Raw genomic sequence first — 20,531 nt, forward strand, 5'->3', positions numbered from 1 at the left:
ACTCTTTTAAATCAGCAATAATAATACATTTAAAAATCAGGCATGTTTTGTATTTAATATTGTCATTTTGTGGTCAATTTAGTAAATATATGTATCGAAGTCAACTTTCATTGTAATTTGTATTACATTATTATCATTTATATGGCGCCAAAAGGGATCCGCAGACCCCAGTTACAGAGTTAAAAACAAGTCATCAAAACAGTTCAAGACCGTATAGGACAAGTACAGGGTGTGTAAACATACGTGCTTTAGCAGATGATATTGAAATAAGTATTAGGGTGGCGTAATTCCAAGGCATTAGATTCAATTTGTGTAAAGTGCTTTGAATAGAGAAGGGGTTTTCAGGGAACCATTGTAAAGCCCCCTACACACTTGGCAGGCAATCCCCTTCAGTTCTCATATTGGCGGCAGCAGGGACCAGCATCGTAAGGGAGTGACGAATAGGGAAGCAGAATGGCCATCACTAACAAGGACCTCCCCTCGTCAGTACATGTTCAGATGAAGAGGGGGGTGTCGTTGACAATATTGCGTGTACACACTGGTCAAGATAGTAAAAGATATCACTCTGAGGACCCCCTTCTGAACAATATATTTTACTATCTCCCATGCGTTACATTAAAAGGCACAAGAATGGGAATGTTTAGTGAGGTGGTTAAAGAATCATAGCGGTTGTTTGTGGGACCGTTACTCTGCAAACATAATAAATGGAAAATAAAATTCTGTACTTCCTGTGGTTGCTACTTCTTCAGTACTTTAGAAGGTTACCATCTGTCTGTACAGAAATAACATGATATACTGACCGTGTCTTTCTCATCACTTCTGTAAAAAGAAAACCTTAATAAGAATTGGAGAGGTACCTTCATGGACACTCCTGCATACAATGTAAAAAATAAAACATGTCAGCTCTCATGTCTTGAAGAGTTGTTTCTACTGTGGTTCAGCAATTGTGAATACAGTTGATACTGATGTCTCACCAGTAATTACTTTTCAGCTGTTACCTGCAGTGCGACACATGTGTCCGCTCATTTGTCCCCAGGATTTGGAGCACTTAAGGCCCACCATACACTGGCCATGTACCTGCAATTTGGGCTCTTTTCCTGTTGTTGCAGCAATCAATCACAGGAAAAGAGCCCAAATTGCAGGTGGTTGACAGCAGGTCCGATGCAATGCGCAGTTCAGTGCACCTCACACTAGATCCTCTGAGTTGTCCTTGCTGCAGAAGCAATCTCCTGGCTTGCTTCTGAGCTGGGCATGCTTGGGTGGCATTGCATGCAATATATCGCATGCAAAAGGTCAGCAAGCGATGCAACCCTGCTACCCAGGAAGGTCCCGGCGGCTCAAGGAGCATTGCGTGAGGCAATGGGAAGCTGGGATCACTGATAACCAAACATCATAGTATAGAAAATGGTAAAACCCTTCAAGTGGGGAATCTCTGCTACATACAGTTCTCCGGGGGGTACAAAGAAGAAACCTGAATCTTCAGTGGAGCTTGCAAAAAGAGGAATGAGGAGTAAGGAAGCAAAATCGGATTGAAAATGACCCTGTATCGAAGCGTGTTGACTTCCTTCGATGTAGATTTGTTGCCGATGTGCGGCCCCGGGATTGAAGCAGAAATAGACATGCTTGCTAAGCCTATTTCTGCTTCGATCTTCAAGATTACATTCTGCTCTATTTAGCATTCGTCCCGCCCTCCCTCCTATTCGATGCCGGCACCCACCGTATCTCGGCGACCGTCAATATCGAATCGGTATTGAGGTGCGCTGCATTGAACTGTCTTTTATGCCCCTTATGGCAGAATTTGTATTAATGATAATAATACAAACATAACATTTAAGAACATCATAGATGTGTCTATTTTGTTAGGATAGAAGGCCATTTTTCTATTCATATTGTAGAAATCTTTAGCTGTAATAACCATTTTTCCACCATAAATCTGATTTGTTTAGATGTCGACTTTTGACCCGATTGCGAACAGCCATCCTACATAACATAAATGCACGTCTGACCTGTGAGACTTTTCTCAGTTGGAGAACCCAGGGATATTCTGAAAGAAGCAGAGTGATTGTATCTTAGGACACCACAAAGGCAGTCAGAGCTGCCTTGGAAGGCTCTTTACATACAGAAGTTATACACAGTCTAAAGGATAGATTTGGGAGATTAACAGGACACTGGGATATGTTTACAAGTATTTAGAAGGGTCCCTTTTAGTAACGGTTTTACTTTGTTGATTGCTGACATCTCATTGCTTTTGTCTTGGTTACTATGGAGACACAGCCTCTTGTCTGTGTATTTCCATCCCAGATATCCTCTATCGACATATTCTAAGCAAAGTTATGTTTCCTTTCTTTGGCTTTCCCTAAATCTGGTTGCACACTATACCAGTGGTTCCCAGACTGACAGCAGCAGGGCATTTGTAGAGGTGTCACGGATTGGTGACACATAGTACCAAATAAAATGATTTTGGGCAGTATAGTATGCAAAATAAGTGCAAGTTGCTGTCAGTCATGGCAACACTGTCCACCACATAACTGAACCTGAGGGTGACAGGTAGCACAGTTTAATTAATTTAATAATTGGCTACGTTTCTTAATAAAACATATTTGGCCTAGGGATGCCATAGAAAAAAGGCTGCTATCCCTTGCCTATACAATTATCTGTCAGATAAGCTGATTATTTTATGATGAGAATTGTGTAATGTTAATGCGTACACTTTCCATTGGATCTTCAAGTATGCTTAAAGGATAAGATAAATGTGGTCTTGATATTGTATACAGTGCATTGTGTAGAGTCTGATGACCAATTTGTAGACAAATCTTCCAATAGTTGTGGAGATAAATATCATCTGATAATTAGGACAGATAAATTGTAAGGCTTGGAAAGAACACTTTTTTTATTTGGCGTGTATGCACAATATCCGATGTTTCCATGCAAATAAATATTGGGAGTTACATTGCATGTTGCATACCTCCCAACATGACCCTCTCCAGGAGGGACACAATCCTCTGCTCCTGCACTTCCCTCTTGATGTACGATTACCATCATCTGTGGTGACACACCTTTCTTATCAATTAACCTTTGCAACACAGGTGATGGCAATCCTACATTAAGAGGAATGTCCAGGAGCAGAGCATTGTGTCCCTCCTGGAGAGGGTCATGTTGGGAGGTATGATGTTGTCTAATGTGTAACCAGCTTAAAGCAGATAATACACTATACAAATAATGTGATGTCATCAAGAACTTCTTTTGACTTCCCGGACAAACAGTATAGTGCATACACACTGTGCAACCTTGCAAAAGATATTGGGCCAGATGCACTAAGCTTCAAAAGTTATAAAATGGAGAGTGATAAACAAGCAGCCAATCAATCAGCTCTTGCCTGACATTTTTCATACACAGTCTGTGACATGGCAGGTAGGAGCTGATTGGCTGGCTGGCTGTTTATCACTCTCCATTTTATCACTTTTGAAGCTTATTGCATCTGGCCCATTGTCAGTAGCCACTTCCAGAGTGTACACACTGAACAATGTAAAACACTTGTCGTTCAGAACCCATTGTTATGATTCACATAGTTTACAAAGTCGTCTAATGTGTACACAGCTTCATTTAGATGCTGACATTTTGCCACTCTGGGGAAGGGCTGGTGGCCTCTTAGGGTTTAAAGCCAGGAAACATTCAATTACAGTCCAGCCTATTTTCCGCGGTAAGTCCCTAGCAGCCGTGTGTTAACCAGTGGGTACCCAGAGTCATAGGAGAACATACTCGCAGCAGCCACAATCAAGGCTGTATACTTGTATAGAGAAGATCAGTGTAGGATATTCTGGGGGCATAAATGTGTTGGACTTTCCTTGAACGCAAAGGCAGAACCCACTACTGGAGGTATAAACGTAAAAAGTGATGGTGTCCTTGGAATTAATCAGTTTATGTGTAACTTGCATATGAATGTTAGTGGGTTCTAGACTTTGTGTATCTCCAGTTTATCATGCATGTACTTTCTTGGCTTGGGTGATATTCCCTGAATTGATATGACTAATACCCCTTTTACACCGCCGAAAAATCCGGGTCAGCGGCGGGTCAGACCCGGATCCGCGGCGGTGTAAATGGGGGGTATCCGTTTCCATTTACACGGGTCCTCTACCCAGGTCCTGACCTGGGTAGAACACGGATAGGACCCGTGTAAATGTCGGTGTAAATGGTCCCGCTGCGGGTGCAGGCACCCGCAGCGGGTCCACAGCGTGCAGCGCTGGGGAAGATGTTCCCAGCTGCTGCGGGAGGAGGGGGGTCCCTGCGGCTGCTGAGGAGAGGGGGGTACCTGTCAGCCTGCTGTGCTGGGGGTACCGGGGTGCTAGGGGTGCTGGGGGTACCTGTCCTGTCTGCGGTCGGATCTCAGCGGAGAAGATGATGTGCGCCGCTGCTGTATCACCCCCCCCCCCTTTCCAATCCGGCAGCCGGTCCCTGCGGCGTATGGAGTGTCAGTATCGGCGGTCCCTCCAGCGCAATAGGAACTAGTACTAGTTCCCATGCGCCAGAGGGACCCCCGCCACTGACACTCCATACGCCGCACGCCGCAGGGACCGTCTGCCGGGGGGGGGGTGGTACAGCAACGGCGCACATCATCTTCTCCGCTGAGATCCGACCGCAGACAGGACAGGTACCCCCAGCACCCCTTGCACCCCCCAGCACCCCGGTACCCCCAGGTACACCAAGCACAGCAGGCAGGACAGGTACCCTCCGGCACCCCCAGCACCTTAAAAAAAAAAAAAAAAAAAAACACTTAACCTGGGTCAGCCCTGATATATATATATATATATATATATATATATATATATATATATATATATATATATATATATATATATATATATATTATTATATTATATATTTCCATATATTATATATTTCTATATATATATATATATTTCTATATATATATATATTTTTCTATAAATATATACATAAAATATTATTTAAGGCAGGGCTGACCCAGGTTCAGTGTAAATGGTGCAGACCCAGGTCCGACCCAGGTCAAAGTGCTGTGTAAATGGGGTATAAAGCAGGGTCAGACCCTGGATACTCCAGCATTCAAAGACCAGGGTCGGACCAGGGTTTTTGGTGTAAAAGGGGTATTATATAATCTTCCCAGGGAATGGAAGTTGTTTCAAATATGCTTTTAGCTTCAATGAATAAAGCAGGAATATTATTCGAAACAAATTAGAATTGCACAGCAGGAGCAAAGTGATCTTTGTGATGTCAGTTCTAACTTCAAACATCCCAGCATTGGTCATCCACCAGTTAGCTGTAAATAAAAGCAGCAAGAGCTGTGTATTCTATGAATGTCACATTTGTGCTCGCCCTGTTATCTTCAGCTGCTTATTTCAGATTGTTTGAATGGTCACAGACTGTTCCTCTTGCTTGCGTTATTTCCCATTCTAGAAGTAATGTAGCATTTGGTACAGTCATCTGATCATTATTGCAGCGAAGGTTCTTGCCAAAGGCTTCGGATTGGGCCTTTGTCTGGAGACACAGCTAATATATAGACATTCCTTGGTTTTACTTGATACTCATATTCTGTACATATGTTAAAAAATACTGTGTTAATTAGGGAGCAAATTACTCGTAGATTACAATAAAATATAAAAGACACAATATCTTGTTTTAAATTACCAAACACAAAAATTATATATTCCCTGACTCAAGATTCTTTTAGGAAAGTAAACATCTTGAAGGCTTTCTGTGCTGTAAATATAATGCTATATATTACCTGGAATCATTTCCACTCCATTACAATTAGTATGTACCAGTCATACATAATGAGACCACTATCTACTTGATGCTTCCCTTCACCACGACATCTATACGACCTCTGTGGAACTGTACCACATGACAGCTCAAATAAAATGCCATGAGGTTTGTGATGAAGGTGAGGGGTAAGGTGGATGCGGTTTATAAATGGCCACCCACTCCACTGCAAATTATGGTATAATGATGTAATACATAAGATTGGAGCAATAATAATTGCTGGAAGTGTACATTTAAAGAAAATAATTTCCTATGAAGAAATGTGTTCATATTTTCAGTTCTGATCACTTAATTAACAAACAAAACAATGTCAGAGTCTGAATGTATGTCAGTAATACCCCTTTCACACTGCACTTGTTAAACTGTATATTGCCTTTTTTTTCCATTTTAAAACGTTTACGGCTGCAGTGGGAAAGCACCAGAGCACCACGGTTTTTCAAAACATTTAAAAAGCAGAGTCCTACACGTTTCAGAGACTTTTTTTAATACAGTGAGAATGGCTCTGAAACGGTATTTAGTAAAATCAACAGACTACAGACCTGTGATAGGCTGTCCCCTTCATTCTGCCTTGAAACGTGTTCAGGGGATTAAATGGGTTGACTGATGTGAATGGTACTTAAACGGTATTTAAAATGGTAATCTACTGCAATGTGAAGGCTCAGACCCGTTTTAAATACCGTTTCAAAATACCGTTTTTTTTTTAAACGTTTAGGCAGTGTGAAAGTGGTATAAAACAACACTGCATATCACAGAATAATAATAAAAAAAAAATCAGTTTATTTTTATATAAACAATGTTATTTCTGATAGTTAAAAGCATGATGTTTCCTCTTTTATGAAAAATAAATAAAAATACAGCCATTCTAATTCCAGATTTTCTTACTTCTGGGCATATGAACCTATGAAGAAAATAAATAGTATTTGTTTTTTGCAATCTTTTTTTTTTAATCTATTTATCTTGTTTTTTTTATACATAACCCAGTATACAGATTCCAAGAGTAAGCAAAATAAATTGAAATATCTTTAATGGATATGTCCAGTCAAATATCACTGTTATAGAAGCTAAGGTAAAGAGTATATCAAAATGGAAGAGAGAAGGGGGGAAAAAAAGCATAAATATGCCCCTAGATCGCTCTGTGTGTAGGGCCATAGCGATAGTGATGTGCAGCCCTGTGTGTCCCTATCGCCTGACTATTAATATCCAGCATGCTGGATAAATCTAGTGAGATTGCCGGTCAGGGCCAGTGTTCTCACTGTAGAATACTGGACCTGACAGATGGCACTGACACATCACTGTGTGCTGAGTGTTCTGAGCGATCTAGCATCACCCTGTGTGTAGGCCCCTTTATGAAGACTATAAGGTAGTTAATGGGGTCTTAGAATTGAAGTAGTTAGTCTATGGCATTCTGAGTTTAACACATTTGAGGGGAGATTCTCTAAACTAAAAATGCAGTTAAAACCCCGTCATCAGGGTTTTAACCGCATTTTGGGATGCTCTAAGCATCCCCCGCCGGGTTATCGCAACGGGGGGGCATCACCCCAAAAAATCTGGTGATGCCCCATAGAAGCCCATAGGCTTCTACCGTGACCCGCCCTGCAACGCCTAACATTGACCCCCGCATCGACCCCCCCTCACCTGTGCCCAGGCAGCACAGTGCTGTGCTCCCTGGACCTGTGACCTGCTCCTCCCTGCACTATGATCCTCTTCCAGGTGCAGGGAGGAGGAAAGCCCGGCGCAGCAGCGCTGGTTAAGGGAGGGGGAGCTGCCGGGTCCCGATGGGACCTGCTGTCTCTCCCCGCAAAGGACAGCTCTTAACACAAGAGCTGTCCTTTGCCATAATTATCGCATATGTTAGAGCATATGCGATAATTATGTAGGTGATGGGGGGCGATGTGCGGCGGTAAGGGGCCGCGGATGTTAGAGCATCCCCCCTTTGGAGAGGTATCAAGAATTGTATCAAATTGTGTTAATCGTGGCCATCAAGGAGGGTGATATAGACACATTCCACTGAGCAGTGATATGGCATTTGACCTCACTTAGAATCTGAGTAATTATTTTTGAGTCAAGTACGGGGCGTTGGTTATGGGCTTAAATAATAAGTAGTAGAATGGAAAAGAAGTCATACGAATGCCAGGAATCGATTCAATCAAGTTGTGAACCTCTTGCCAGTTAGGGTGGGCAATTTGACAACACCACCCAACATACAGGAAGCAGAGGTCAGATGTTGTAGGATATATGTGTTGACTTTAAAATAGAAAGTTAAATATCTGAATGATTTTTTTTTTAAGCTGATACTCTTTTTTTCTGTCTTTTCTTAGCTTTCATTTATTTCTGTTTTAGCAAACTGTTGTGATTACAAAGGGTGGGATATACGATACATTGCATTTTAGATGTATTGCCCAGCGTCTATGCACAGCAATGATGGGTAAAATCGCTGGGCTTAAAATAGCTCAGTGTATATACACTGAGGGATTTTTGCCCATCTAAATGATTTCCCCAGGGGTGGATGGCTTTCCTTAGCAGGATGCCATGGAAAGCCATGCACCCCGACACTCATCTGCTAGTAATACGGTGGCCAGCGATGTTTGCCGGGCCTCACTTTGGGCAGCTTTTGAACTGAAAGCAGCTCAAACTGTGAAACTGAGCTGCTTTCAGCTTAAAATCACCCAGTGTGTACGGGCCTTAATGCAGCCCACCAATTATAAGGTAGATAGTGGTGTTAATTATTGTGATTAAAATGACAAAGGACAGCTCCCTGATAAGAGCTATACTTAGCGATTGCAGGGCTTCAAGGTTTCTGACCCAGGAATACTTCTGTACATGCACACTATGACGTGTGCCACATGGGACACTCGGAGGGATCTGATTGGATCCCTCTCAAAGGAAAGCAAAACCATGCCTTGTAAATATCTGCCGCTCTAAAAAAAAAAACATCAGAGTTTGGCGAGGAACCCACACCTCCATCCAATTTGAGCATCATTACATCTGACCCATTAAACGGTCAATCAGTAAGTGTGCACACTTACCTTGATCTGCTGCTTGGTCGACGCGTCGGCTGGTTCCGCTGACATATTTGTCAGGGGTGTACCCAGCTTTAGGCAAGCTTGTGTCACACCTGCATATTGGAGCAGCATGCCATGCATTGATATAAAACAGCAGCTACCTGCTTCATTCAATCATTACAGCAATCCTAATTATTTGATGTGTGTTTTAAAGCAGCATAAATCCTCTCATTATAAAATGCAGATGTGATGTGAAGGAACAAGACAAAAAAGTAAAGGCTGCACCAATCATGCTGTTAAATCTACAGTTTTAAAGTGCATTTAATGGGCATGGTATTGTCTACAATGACATGAGCCACTACTTAATGATTGGCAAGTGTGAGTCTGCTTATTGCTAACCACATCTCCTCCTCTCTCTTTCAGTGCTTCAATTGCGTCTACAACAAAGGCGAACAAGAGAACAACTTGTAGACCAGGGAATCATGCCACGTAAGTCACCCAGAAAACTCTATAAAGTGTTGGCGTACTATAATTTCCTTCCTATAATTGAGTTATAAGAATAAGAAATTGTCCTATATTATATGAAAAACAAATAATCAGTTCAGTCTCTTAGAATAACGCCACCCTTGAAGAATAGTAATGTCACTATATGTTATGCCGGTTACTACAATTTAATGAAAGCACTCCTAATACATTAAATATAACTGCATCCTTAAATATGCTCTTGGAACTGGAGAAATACACTAATACACCATACATTTGTCCATATGTCCCCGCAAGATCTGTGACCCACCAAAATCAAGATATAAGGGAGGAGTGAGGTTGTGAACAAGTAACCTTCCTAAGAAATACACATCTGTAATTGGGCCACTCACTTTTTGAGTGACCTAATTCTTCCTTTATAAACAAGTGACCACCATTGTATTGGTAGTACAGTTCTATTTTGTTCTGCAGATAAAGGAAATTTTTTTTTTTGTAATTTTTTATGAAATAAGATCATTATTAGATTGGCATCGGCCTATATTGGAGCCTTTTTTTTTTTTTTTTTTTATAAAATTGGACACTAACTTTGTTGCAATGCACTTGACACAATAAGACACACAAATGTAGTAGTGGGAATATCCTGGAGAAAAGTTTATTATTGATCTCCTATGATCACATACGATCTGTATGCTTTGACAATAATAAAATCCCACTTTGCAGCTACTAACTTTGTGTAACCATAAGGGCTAATACTACTAAGAATATTAGTGATATAGTATATATTAAAATCCTTGGGACTGAGAATGTTTCTAGTAATTGGAGATCCGTTACTAAAATGTACTCCATTACAATAAAAAAATACCCATTATCACACTGCCTTTTGCATTTCCGTACTCATTGAAACGGCTTTGCAATGGTCCTGGCAGATACTCTGTTTAAGGAGGTACTACAATCCACACATGATATTAACACCAAGAGCATCAGCTGTTAGCCTCTTTCTGTATTTTCAGGTACTAATAAACCTGTAGTAAACTTGTTTATCCACAAATATGAAAAACGTTACAATATGTTAGGGCAGGGGTAGCCAACTCCTCGAGAGCTTCCAACAGTTAATGTTTTCCATGTCTCCTCACAGAATCACAAGTGAAGTATTTAGCTCCACCTGTGGATCATTTAAAATGTATCATGCGGTAATGAGTGCACCTGCCGGGTGACCTGGAAAGCATGGTTGGTAGCTCTCGAGGACTGGAGTGTTAGGGTGAGGGCTGCCTGCTCAACACAGAGGGCATAACGCTTGCGATTGTACCATCTTGGCGAAACCCTCGCTGTACAATGCCAATATTACAGGCATTGTACAGTGGAGGCAATGATGCAATTTATATTTTAAGTGGGCAGCCGAGGGGGGTTTATAGGGAACTGCGGGGATCTTGCTGGGAGGGGCACCAGATTGTCATTCAGGGAAGGTAGGCAAGTATGGAAAATACTGTGGGCGGTATCCAATTAGCTGCACTGATTTACCGTGGCAAATTGAGTCGCTATCCTATCAGTTCTGACGCATAGCCAGGCGAAACCAAATATCTCAAGTAACCATATTTTCCCAATAAGCTGCCACACAAAAAATAAATGGGTCTGCTTTTCTTGGACCTTTTGTGTTTTTATGCAAATTGTTATATTTTTGCACGAAAAAGGGGGTTATAATTGAATAGACCCACTGGGAACCCCCCTTGTACCCCTTTGGACCAGTCCAACCCTGGATGCCCCCATTGATTCCGGTCATTGGCTGCATCTGCAAAGTTGTTAAACTGTTTCTCCATTCAAAGCTACGATAAGTAGCATTTCTGACTTCCGTCACTGATGTACCAACATATGGCAGGTACTGCACAGATATCTGGGAAAGTAGCACTGCGGCCATATTCCTGGTGATTTTTCTATGCATAAGCAAAACAAATGGCTGCCAAGCCGTTTTCCCAGAGATTTCAACATTTCTGTATTTTCAGATATGGGACTTTGGATAGGTAAGTATTGAACAAATGTGTGAGCCCCCCTGGACCGCACACTGTACACCCATGTGACTCTGGTTACATGTATACTGGCATATTTATAATGAGCGCAATGTGCGTTGCACATTAGTCAGTCCCCTGTTGATAGCAGCAAAAGCACAAATCATCACCGGCAGCCATTTTCCCAGTGTTTTCTGCATGTGCGTTAGAGAAATCACCAGGAAAATGGCCGTTGCATATATTTTTCAGAGATCTGCGCATGCATATAATTCTGGGACCCTACTGCTCAGACTCTACATCGCTGCTAGGTAGAGAGGAGGCTGCACAAGTGCCTGCTCCTCTCATACATTGCTCTTAAATTATGTAGGTTAAAAAAAAAAAAATCTATTTTTAGAATGTTACTTGTCTAGTGATTAAAATTGTCTTAAGCTCTGACCATATTCTAAATAGTGCTCAAATAATAAAATGTATTACCATATGTTAAAAATAATAATGCTAAATATATATATATATATATATATATATATATATATATATATATATATATATATATTTTTTTTTGCAAGATTTTCAAAATTCAATATGATTTGGTTGCTCTACAGTACCATTTTCATTACAATCCATCTTTCTTTAATTATAGTAAATTACACCCTGTAAAATTCTCATTTATTTTATTGACCATTTACATTGCAATAGCAGCAATTTATGGTGCAGTGGAAGCAATTACATACTCTAAATAATTCTAAACCTTTGATTGAAACCAGGCTGAAGAAAGCTGAATGTCAAAACATTTTTATATTGTTGTAATGTCTTATTCATTCTGTATTTTGGGAAACCATGTAAATTGATTGCATTGTAAAAAGAATAAAATAACAGGACATTCCATTAGGACTTTCGTGTTGGAGTAGACAGAGGAATTAGCGGTGTTCATCTGAATCAATAATAGCCCTTTGTTCTGAGATGTCTAGACATCCAACTCTACCTTCATGACTAAACCACTTCTGTGAATATCTAATGTGTGACCTTTAAAACACATGAACGGAATGTGAAACAGTGTACACATTCCATTGGGAGAATCTGAATATGTAAAACCACTTACCTCACTGGCTCCGCCTCCTAATCACGCGGCACACCCTTACTTATATGTGTTACCACACATCAGCTACAGTATTCTAATTAAATTACAAAAGAAAAATATAAAATGTTAAATTTACTTTTATACTGGTGAATATTCCAATTCCCCTGTCAGCATTTTCTACCAAAATAATAAGATCCGGGGTCTCTGGAGTCTAGAAGAACATATGTGTCCTCACTCCTGTTGGAGCAGCCTTTTTATGTATTTAAAGTACCTAAGTTTTACATAAATCGTGCCCTCTAACCCATTTTTGGGTGTTGAACACCTACCACTGTTACTGCTGAGCAGGCAGGAAGGACATTATAGCCAAACGCCACAATATTTTTTTTTAGCAGGAACATTAAAGGGCATCAGCCAGCAGTATCACATGTATTCATGCCAAGTTTTGTCTCCCTGTACTGTTCCTTTGTACAGTGCTGCGAAACACTTGTGGCGCCTTATAAATACAATTATAATAATATTCCTTCAAGATGAGATAACATGTTATGTTGATGACATGTCGACAGTGTGACCAGATATGTTTTCCTCATACAGGTAATATACAGTGGTTGTCATGTCTGATGGGACATTTGTTAAATTAAATTAAGTCGGTGACTAAAACCACAAACATAATTTAAGGTTCCAAAAACATGACAGCATTTAAAATATTTAAGATTTTGAGTTTAGAACCTAGGTTAACCCTGCCACCTGTGGTGCTGGTTGAACATCAGGGTGCAAAAGTGTTCTTTTTTTATGTTAACTTTAAAACTTCTTAGTCAGTAAATAAGCTTTACAATACTAAAACATAAAAACATAGAATTTGACGGCAGATAAGAACCACTTGGCCCATCTAGTCTGCCCCTTTTTTTTTAAACATGTTACCTCAAACCATATTTGATCCTTATTTTTTTGTAAGGATATCAATATGCTTATCCCAAGCATGTTTAAATTGTACTACTGTATTTGCGTCTACCACCTCTGATGGGAGGCTATTCCACTTATCTACTACTCTTTCTGTGAAAAAATTCTTCCTCACATTTCCCCTGAATCTTCCTCCCTCTAGTTTCAGTGCATGTCCTCGTGTTCTGTTGCTCTTCTTCCTGTGAAGAATGTCTCCCACCTGTACCTTGTTAAAACCCTTGATATATTTGAAAGTTTCTATCATGTCCCCCCTTTCCCTTCTCTGCTCTAAAGTATACATATTAAGATCTTTGGTACTTGTGAGTTATCCGGGCTGCCAATTTTTTGATTGTATGCCTTAAGTTAAGGCATACAATCAGATGCGATGCGATATCGCATCGCATCGCATGCGACCATCGGATGCGATGACCCGATTTTTCCATAGGAATCAATGTTAAAATGGACTGAGTCCATTTTAACATGGAATTCAATGAGAAAAAGGGGTCCTTTTCATACCCCTACTATCCAAGTGGGCATGGAGTTGGATATAAACCTGTGGCGAGCGTAGCGAGCCACCGAGCCCGAAGCGTGGCGAGCGAAGCGTGCCCCGCGAGGGGACGGTATTCTGTGTCCCCTCGCGGGGCTCGCTACGCTCGCCACGCGAGGGGACGGTATTCTGTGTCCCCTCGCGGGGCTCGCTACGCTCGCCACGCTTCGGGCTCGCTACGCTCGCCACAGGTTTATATCCAACTCCATGCCCACTTGGATAGTAGGGGTATGAAAAGGACCCCTTTTTCCCATTGAATTCCATGTTAAAATGGACTCAGTCCATTTTAACATTGATTCCTATGGAAAAATCGGGGCATCGCATCGCATCCGATGGTCGCATGTGATACGATGCGATGTGCCCGATCCGACCCGATTTAGAAATCGGCAGCCCGGATAACTCACAAGTACCAGATCTTTTAATCTTTCCTGGTACGTTTTGTGCTGTAGGCCATGCACCATTTTAGTTGCTCTTCTTTGTATAGTCTCTACTGTATTTATATCCTTCTGGAGATATGGCCTCCAGAACTGAACACAATACTCTAGGTGAGGTCGTACCAATGACCTATACAGTGGCATTATTACTTCTTTCTTTCTACTGCTGATTCCTCTCCCTATGCAACCAAGCATCTGACTTGCCTTCTTCATTGCTTTGTTACATTGCCTACCTGCTTTTAAGTCCCCTGAAATAGTGACACCTAGATCCCTCTCTTCCTCAGTAGTTTTCATTATAGTGCCATTTATACTATATTGAGTCTTTGGATTTCTGAGACCGAAGTGCATGATTTAGCATTTTTTGGCATTAAACTGTAGTTGCCATTCTCTTGACCATTTCTCTAATCTACCTAGATCCTCAATCATTTGTTTTACCCCTCCTGGTGTGTCTACCCTGTTGTATACCTTTGTGTCATCTGCAAAAAGGCACATTTTACCCTCAATTCCATACTAATCCTAAAAACAGTTTAACACATTAAATACACAAACTGCTTAATAGTTAGGTGGTACTGTATATTGAATATATTTACACAAATTATTAAATGTACATGGTAATTGTTTAAGATTACATGTACATTATTAGACATGGTTAGACAACTTCACAACACATTTGTTGGCAAGCTGCTCAATCAGAGGTGATGTCACTCAGGTGCCAAAAGGGAGGGGTAATTCTGGTTAGGAAAAAAAACATTTTGTATCCCAATTGCACACTGAGTGAGAGATATCTACATAATAATCAGATAATACAGAGATCTTGGTTGCATATATCTGCAGATATAGGGCTAAACCCCCAGGCCGTACGTTACACAACTTGTCAGTCACAATGTAGTTCGTGTCCTGAGTGTATTTCGCCGCTCCTCCCTTTAGTAGTGCTGTATCAATACATTTTATATAATGAGAAACCATTACAGGATGAACTGGTTCTTTATGTTTTTGAAGTGTCCCTGAGCCCTGTTGATGTGTGCAGTTATTGTACTGATAATTGATGTGATAGTTAATTCTTCCTAACTACAGACTAATGGGACCTTCACACACAAATCAATTTTTAGCCATGTTCTAAGCGATCTGACTAGGGACCAGATTCTCTAAGCTTCAAAAGTGATAAAATGGAGAGTGATAAACCGCCAGCCAATCAGCTCCTGCCTGACATTTTGTGTGACATGGCAGGTAGGAGCTAATTGGCTGTCTGTTTATCACTCTCCATTTTATCACTTTTGAAGCTTTGGCCCTAGATCACTTAGAACAGTGGTTCTCAACCTCTGTCCTCAAGGACCCCCAACAGTGCACATTTTCCAGGTCTCCACACAGAATGACAGGTGAAATAATTAGCTTTACCTGTGATCTTTTAAAATGTGTCAATGATTAATGAGTGCACCTGCCGGGTGACCTGGAAAATGTGCACTGTTGGGGGTCCTTGAGGACCATGTAGGGGTCAGCGATTGCAGAGCGTGGTGATATCGCCAGTAGAATAGAGCAGGGAACATAAATCTACTGATCGTCAGTGTTCTCTCACCAGAGAACACCGGCACTGGCAGCCCGCTCAGCACATAGCGCTACACGTCGCTGTGCGTGTGTGCTGAGGTGATCTAGCATAGCTCAGTTCTCTCTGCACACTTGCTATGCTTGTAGGCCCCATAAAGGGATTATAGACTGCAGATGCTGTGCGCGGTGTGATGACATTCTCAACCAGTGCAGCAGTTAAGATTGGGAACTGGGTTCGGATTACTCAGTCTCAAGGGGCATACACGGATCCATTTTAGCCCGTTTTCTAAGCGATCGGACAAGATTGCGTAAAAGTAAGCACAGGTCACTGTGTGTGTGTATGCCTCTGAGCAACAGCGCTATTGCCTGTCTAGATCTTGCCCAAATTGATACAGTTTTAGTTGTTTTTCGCCTTGCAGTTTCCATTCCAGTGTCAAAACATGACTAAAAACAGCCAAACGGAGGCAATGTCGACAAAAACACGTGGATCGGTTAATAATTCACTCACCCACATATTTTTGTAAGTGCAGTTTTTTTTGGCTAGTCCAGAAAACGGCACATCATTGAATACCCCCCTATAATGACATTCTTTAGTGAGGAAAAGGCAGAACATCACTGGTGTAGTATATGTGTGAGTCCAAATATCAGGGGTTACCCAGTGGTGAAGGACAGTAATGGACCCTACTGAGCGTTCTGAGCTCATCACGATTGCTCAGCATGTGCGATCTGTCAGGCCAGTGTTCTCCGCATGCTGGTTATTAATAACCGGGGCATTGGAGACGTGCGGGGGCCACGCATCGCTATAGCTATGCCCCTACACAGGGAGCGCGATGTAGGGACATTTTCTGAGCGATGTAATGAGATCGCTCAGTAAATGGCATGACATGGCTACGTGTGTAGGCTGAAGGAAAAGACAATGTGCAGCTAATGAGGGTAAAACTTTTGTCACATTATATGTATATAGTAAGTGGGTTTAGATTGTGTAGAAAAGGAATGTCACAGACAGCAATAGTTCTGGTTATAATGAGATATAAGATACCAGTATATGATCCAGCACAGTGACATAAAGAACAATATTTATACCAAGTCTTAGAATAAAACTGAAGTGCATTTACATTACTTTCCTGGAAGAAATTCTGTCTGGAGACGTTATTGGATTTAGCCTAGTGATACAGGTTGTAAATGTGTGACTCTGGAGCACATTGTAAAGGAGATTTAGGGGACGGTAGTGAAAGCTTCCATCTGGTGCTCTAATGGCAGCACTACCACTGTTTGGGGAACAGGGCATAGTGTAAATACAGGTGTCTTTAAGATACTGTAATAATGATCTAAATATATCCCAGTGTCTTATATATTTACTTTAAACGTGTATACAGTACAATCCAGCTATTTTATTTCATATGCTCACTGCCAAAATTAACATTGTCTCTTCATTTTCAGCCTTAAAAAGTCCTGCTGCATTTCATGAGCAGATTAAAAGCTTGGAGCGTGCCAGGGTGAGTATGAACTCATAATATGTTGGGGGGTTGCAAGGGTGCTACACAAAATGTTGTTAAAAGCTTGCCAAAAATATGTGAAGTGGTCAAACAAACCGCAATTCTCATCAAAGTTGCATCTCAGGAGCGAAGGACAGCACAACAGCCATACAGACACATACAGAAATCCCCCCATGTGCATTGTCTGATTCACTTTGTGTCTTCTTCTACACACAGACTGAGAATTTCCTCAAGCACAAGATACGCAGCCGGCCGGAACGATCTGAGCTAGTCAGGATGCACATTTTAGAAGGTAACATTCTAAATACCCTATATCAGGGGTGGCCAAACCGGTCCTCGAGATCAACCAACGGTCCACATTTTCCAGGTTACTTAGCTGGTGCACAGCTGTAGTCATTACTAACTGTCACGTTTAAAACCTGCTGCATTCATTCCTACTATAGATCCACAGGTTGCCTGGAAAACGTGCACCATTGGTAGATCTTGAGGACAGGTTTGGCCACCCCTGCCCTATATTATGTGTAACTTACAAAATGCTGTAACACACACATTTCACTCTGGTATATTCATGTGACAGCCCTCTAGGGGAGGTTGCCTTCACATGCACGGAGCACTATACAATTAGTTATGGAATGGTCTGTGAAGTGCATATTAATCTAGGTGGTAAGCAAAATGTAGAAACTTATTCACTTGCTATATTGGTGAGGAAGAAAGACAATGGGGCGTATTCAATGTGGCCGGCGCGGTGGTTAAACGGCGAGGATCACCGAAAACAAGCGATCATCGCCGTTTAACCCCTACATCGGCAACTCACCCTATTCAACATGCCGGGGAATCCTCGCTGTCAGAACATGGGGAGGATTCCCCCAAACAGCGAGGCTCGCGGCTAACACAGGGAGCCCGCTGGCTGCATTTAGCCGCGAGCCTTGCTGTTTTTAGCGGCCGCACACGCTGTTTCCCGATTGCAACAAAAACCCAGCGAGGTGGAAACGTTGTGTGTGGAGGGTCAGTTGACCGTGCGAGCTGTGACAGTGAGCAGCCAGTACTGCTCGCTGTCATAGCCCCCAAAAATCATTGAATGCACCCCTATGAGGTATATTCATTGTGGGCAGCAAGGGGGGGTTTGTACGACCAGGATGGCTTCTGTTGCTGAGGAAAAGCCATCCTCGCCGTCCAACCCCCTTCGCCGAATTCAATGTTCAGCAAAAATCCTAGATCGGCTTAATTCGCCACAAATGCAGCAACTGCTGCATTTTCTGGCCAGTCCCGCTGTTTTGACGGCCTATTCCCTGAGGCGAGGTTGAAATGGCAAATTAAGGGGAGTCCGTTGAATACTCTGATGGCGAGCTGTCGCACTGCTCGCCGTATAGCTCCCCGTCAGGGGCTCGCCGCCTGCATTAAATGTACCCCTATATTGTTGGGTGTCCAGTATCTTACATGTGAACAAAAAAAGTTGATACTCTATATTTTATATGTATGTTAACTTATTACTTCTTTATAATGATATATAGATGTGACCTTTTACATCTTGCTGCAATATGCCATGCAGCACAAGATGAATGGCATGAGTGAACAGACAGGTCCCGTGCATCTCTCTGACCCATTGCAACTTAGACATGCAAGGAGACTGTGCTGATTAATGTGATATGACCATTTTTGTGTGTGACTGAAGGCCAGATGTATCAAGCTTCAAAAGGTGATAAAGTGGCGAGTGATAAACAACCAGCCAATCAGCTCCTACCTATCATTTTTCACACCCAGCCTGTAACATGACCGGTATGAGCTGATTGGTTGTTTATCTCTCTCCACTTTATCACTTTTTGAAGCTTGATGCATCTGGCCCAGTGTCTGTATACAGAGCAGAGAAAAATCTGCAGCTGCTACATTGTAGCACTACATATACAGATGCACATACATTGTAGCACTACATATACAGATGCACATACATTGTAGCACTACATATACAGATGCACATACATTGTAGCACTACATATACAGATGCACATACATTGTAGCACTACATATACAGATGCACATACATTGTAGCACTACATATACAGATGCACATACATTGTAGCACTACATATACAGATGCACATACATTGTAGCACTACATATACAGATGCACATACATTGTAGCACTACATATACAGATGCACATACATTGTAGCACTACATATACAGATGCACATACATTGTAGCACTACATATACAGATGCACATACATTGTAGCACTACATATACAGATGCACATACATTGTAGCACTACATATACAGATGCACATACATTTGCAGCAGCACAGAGAACACAGAAAATATAGGCATGCCGCATATCCTTTTAATAAAAAAAAATTACTAAAAGTCTAATGCTAATGCATCTCACAATGAGTTGCCTGTTGTGGCAAGATATGAGTACACATCTACTGTATATACAAATGTCATATAGCAAATATCAGTACAGCCTTCTTGTGCATCCTAGACACATTGGGCGGTATTCAATGGCTGGCGAGGGGGTTTGTACGGCAAGGATGGCGTTTCCTCCCCAAAAACAAGCCATGCTCGCCGTCAAACCCCCTCACTTTCCCTCACCATATTCAATGTAAGGGATAAATTCTCCCCACGAGAGGAGGGCAAGGATCCCCTGGAACTGTGAGATTCACCACCAATGCAGCGATGTTCGTTGCATTTTGTGTAGAGCCCTGCTGTTTTAATGCAATAATCGCTGTTCTCACCTCATGGAAAAAGCGAGTGAAGGGGAGGGAGTTCAATACATGACAGCGAGGTATCGGCACTTCTCGCCATCCTAGCTCGCCATCAGGGGCATTGAATGTTTATGTTGCAAATACAATGCATTTATAGCAAAAAAGACCCCTAGCACTAGAAGATTTTCATGTGTTCAGTTGTGCCAAGGGGGCTTTTTAACATGACTACAACAATTATGAACAATATGAGGACACATCTGTATACATATTGCTCCCCCGCCAGCTGTTGTAAAACTACACGGTACTTGTGTATTTGCAGGGCGCCCAATTTACATACGTACGGCACCGTAGGAAAATCGAATCGCATGCAATTTTCCTTAGTTCATTTTTAGTGCACCCCTGCCTGCGGATCGCATCGCATGCCATTTGTGGTGCGATGCGATTTTTCATTGTATAAACACTCATGAGATGTGATGGTACTTCATTTTAAAAGCACCCCTGCGGTTACGCGCCCT

General features: G+C 41.7%; 1 protein-coding gene across 4 annotated transcripts in view; it reads left to right on the plus strand.

Annotated features, from left to right (window-relative positions):
• The window catches only part of MRTFB (myocardin related transcription factor B), a 376,317-nt gene that overhangs the window by 301,602 nt on the left and 54,184 nt on the right, over positions 1–20,531 (plus strand). For all 4 annotated transcript variants that reach the window (XM_083153324.1, XM_083153322.1, XM_083153326.1 and 1 more), the window contains 3 exons: positions 9,222–9,287; positions 17,259–17,314; positions 17,531–17,606. In XM_083153324.1, the coding sequence (XP_083009450.1) occupies positions 9,222–9,287; positions 17,259–17,314; positions 17,531–17,606 (198 nt within the window). The remainder of the gene's footprint in view (positions 1–9,221; positions 9,288–17,258; positions 17,315–17,530; positions 17,607–20,531) is intronic.

This window comes from Crinia signifera, chromosome 7 (assembly GCF_055691185.1).
Source record: "Crinia signifera chromosome 7, ASM5569118v1, whole genome shotgun sequence".
Lineage (NCBI taxonomy): Eukaryota > Metazoa > Chordata > Amphibia > Anura > Myobatrachidae > Crinia > Crinia signifera.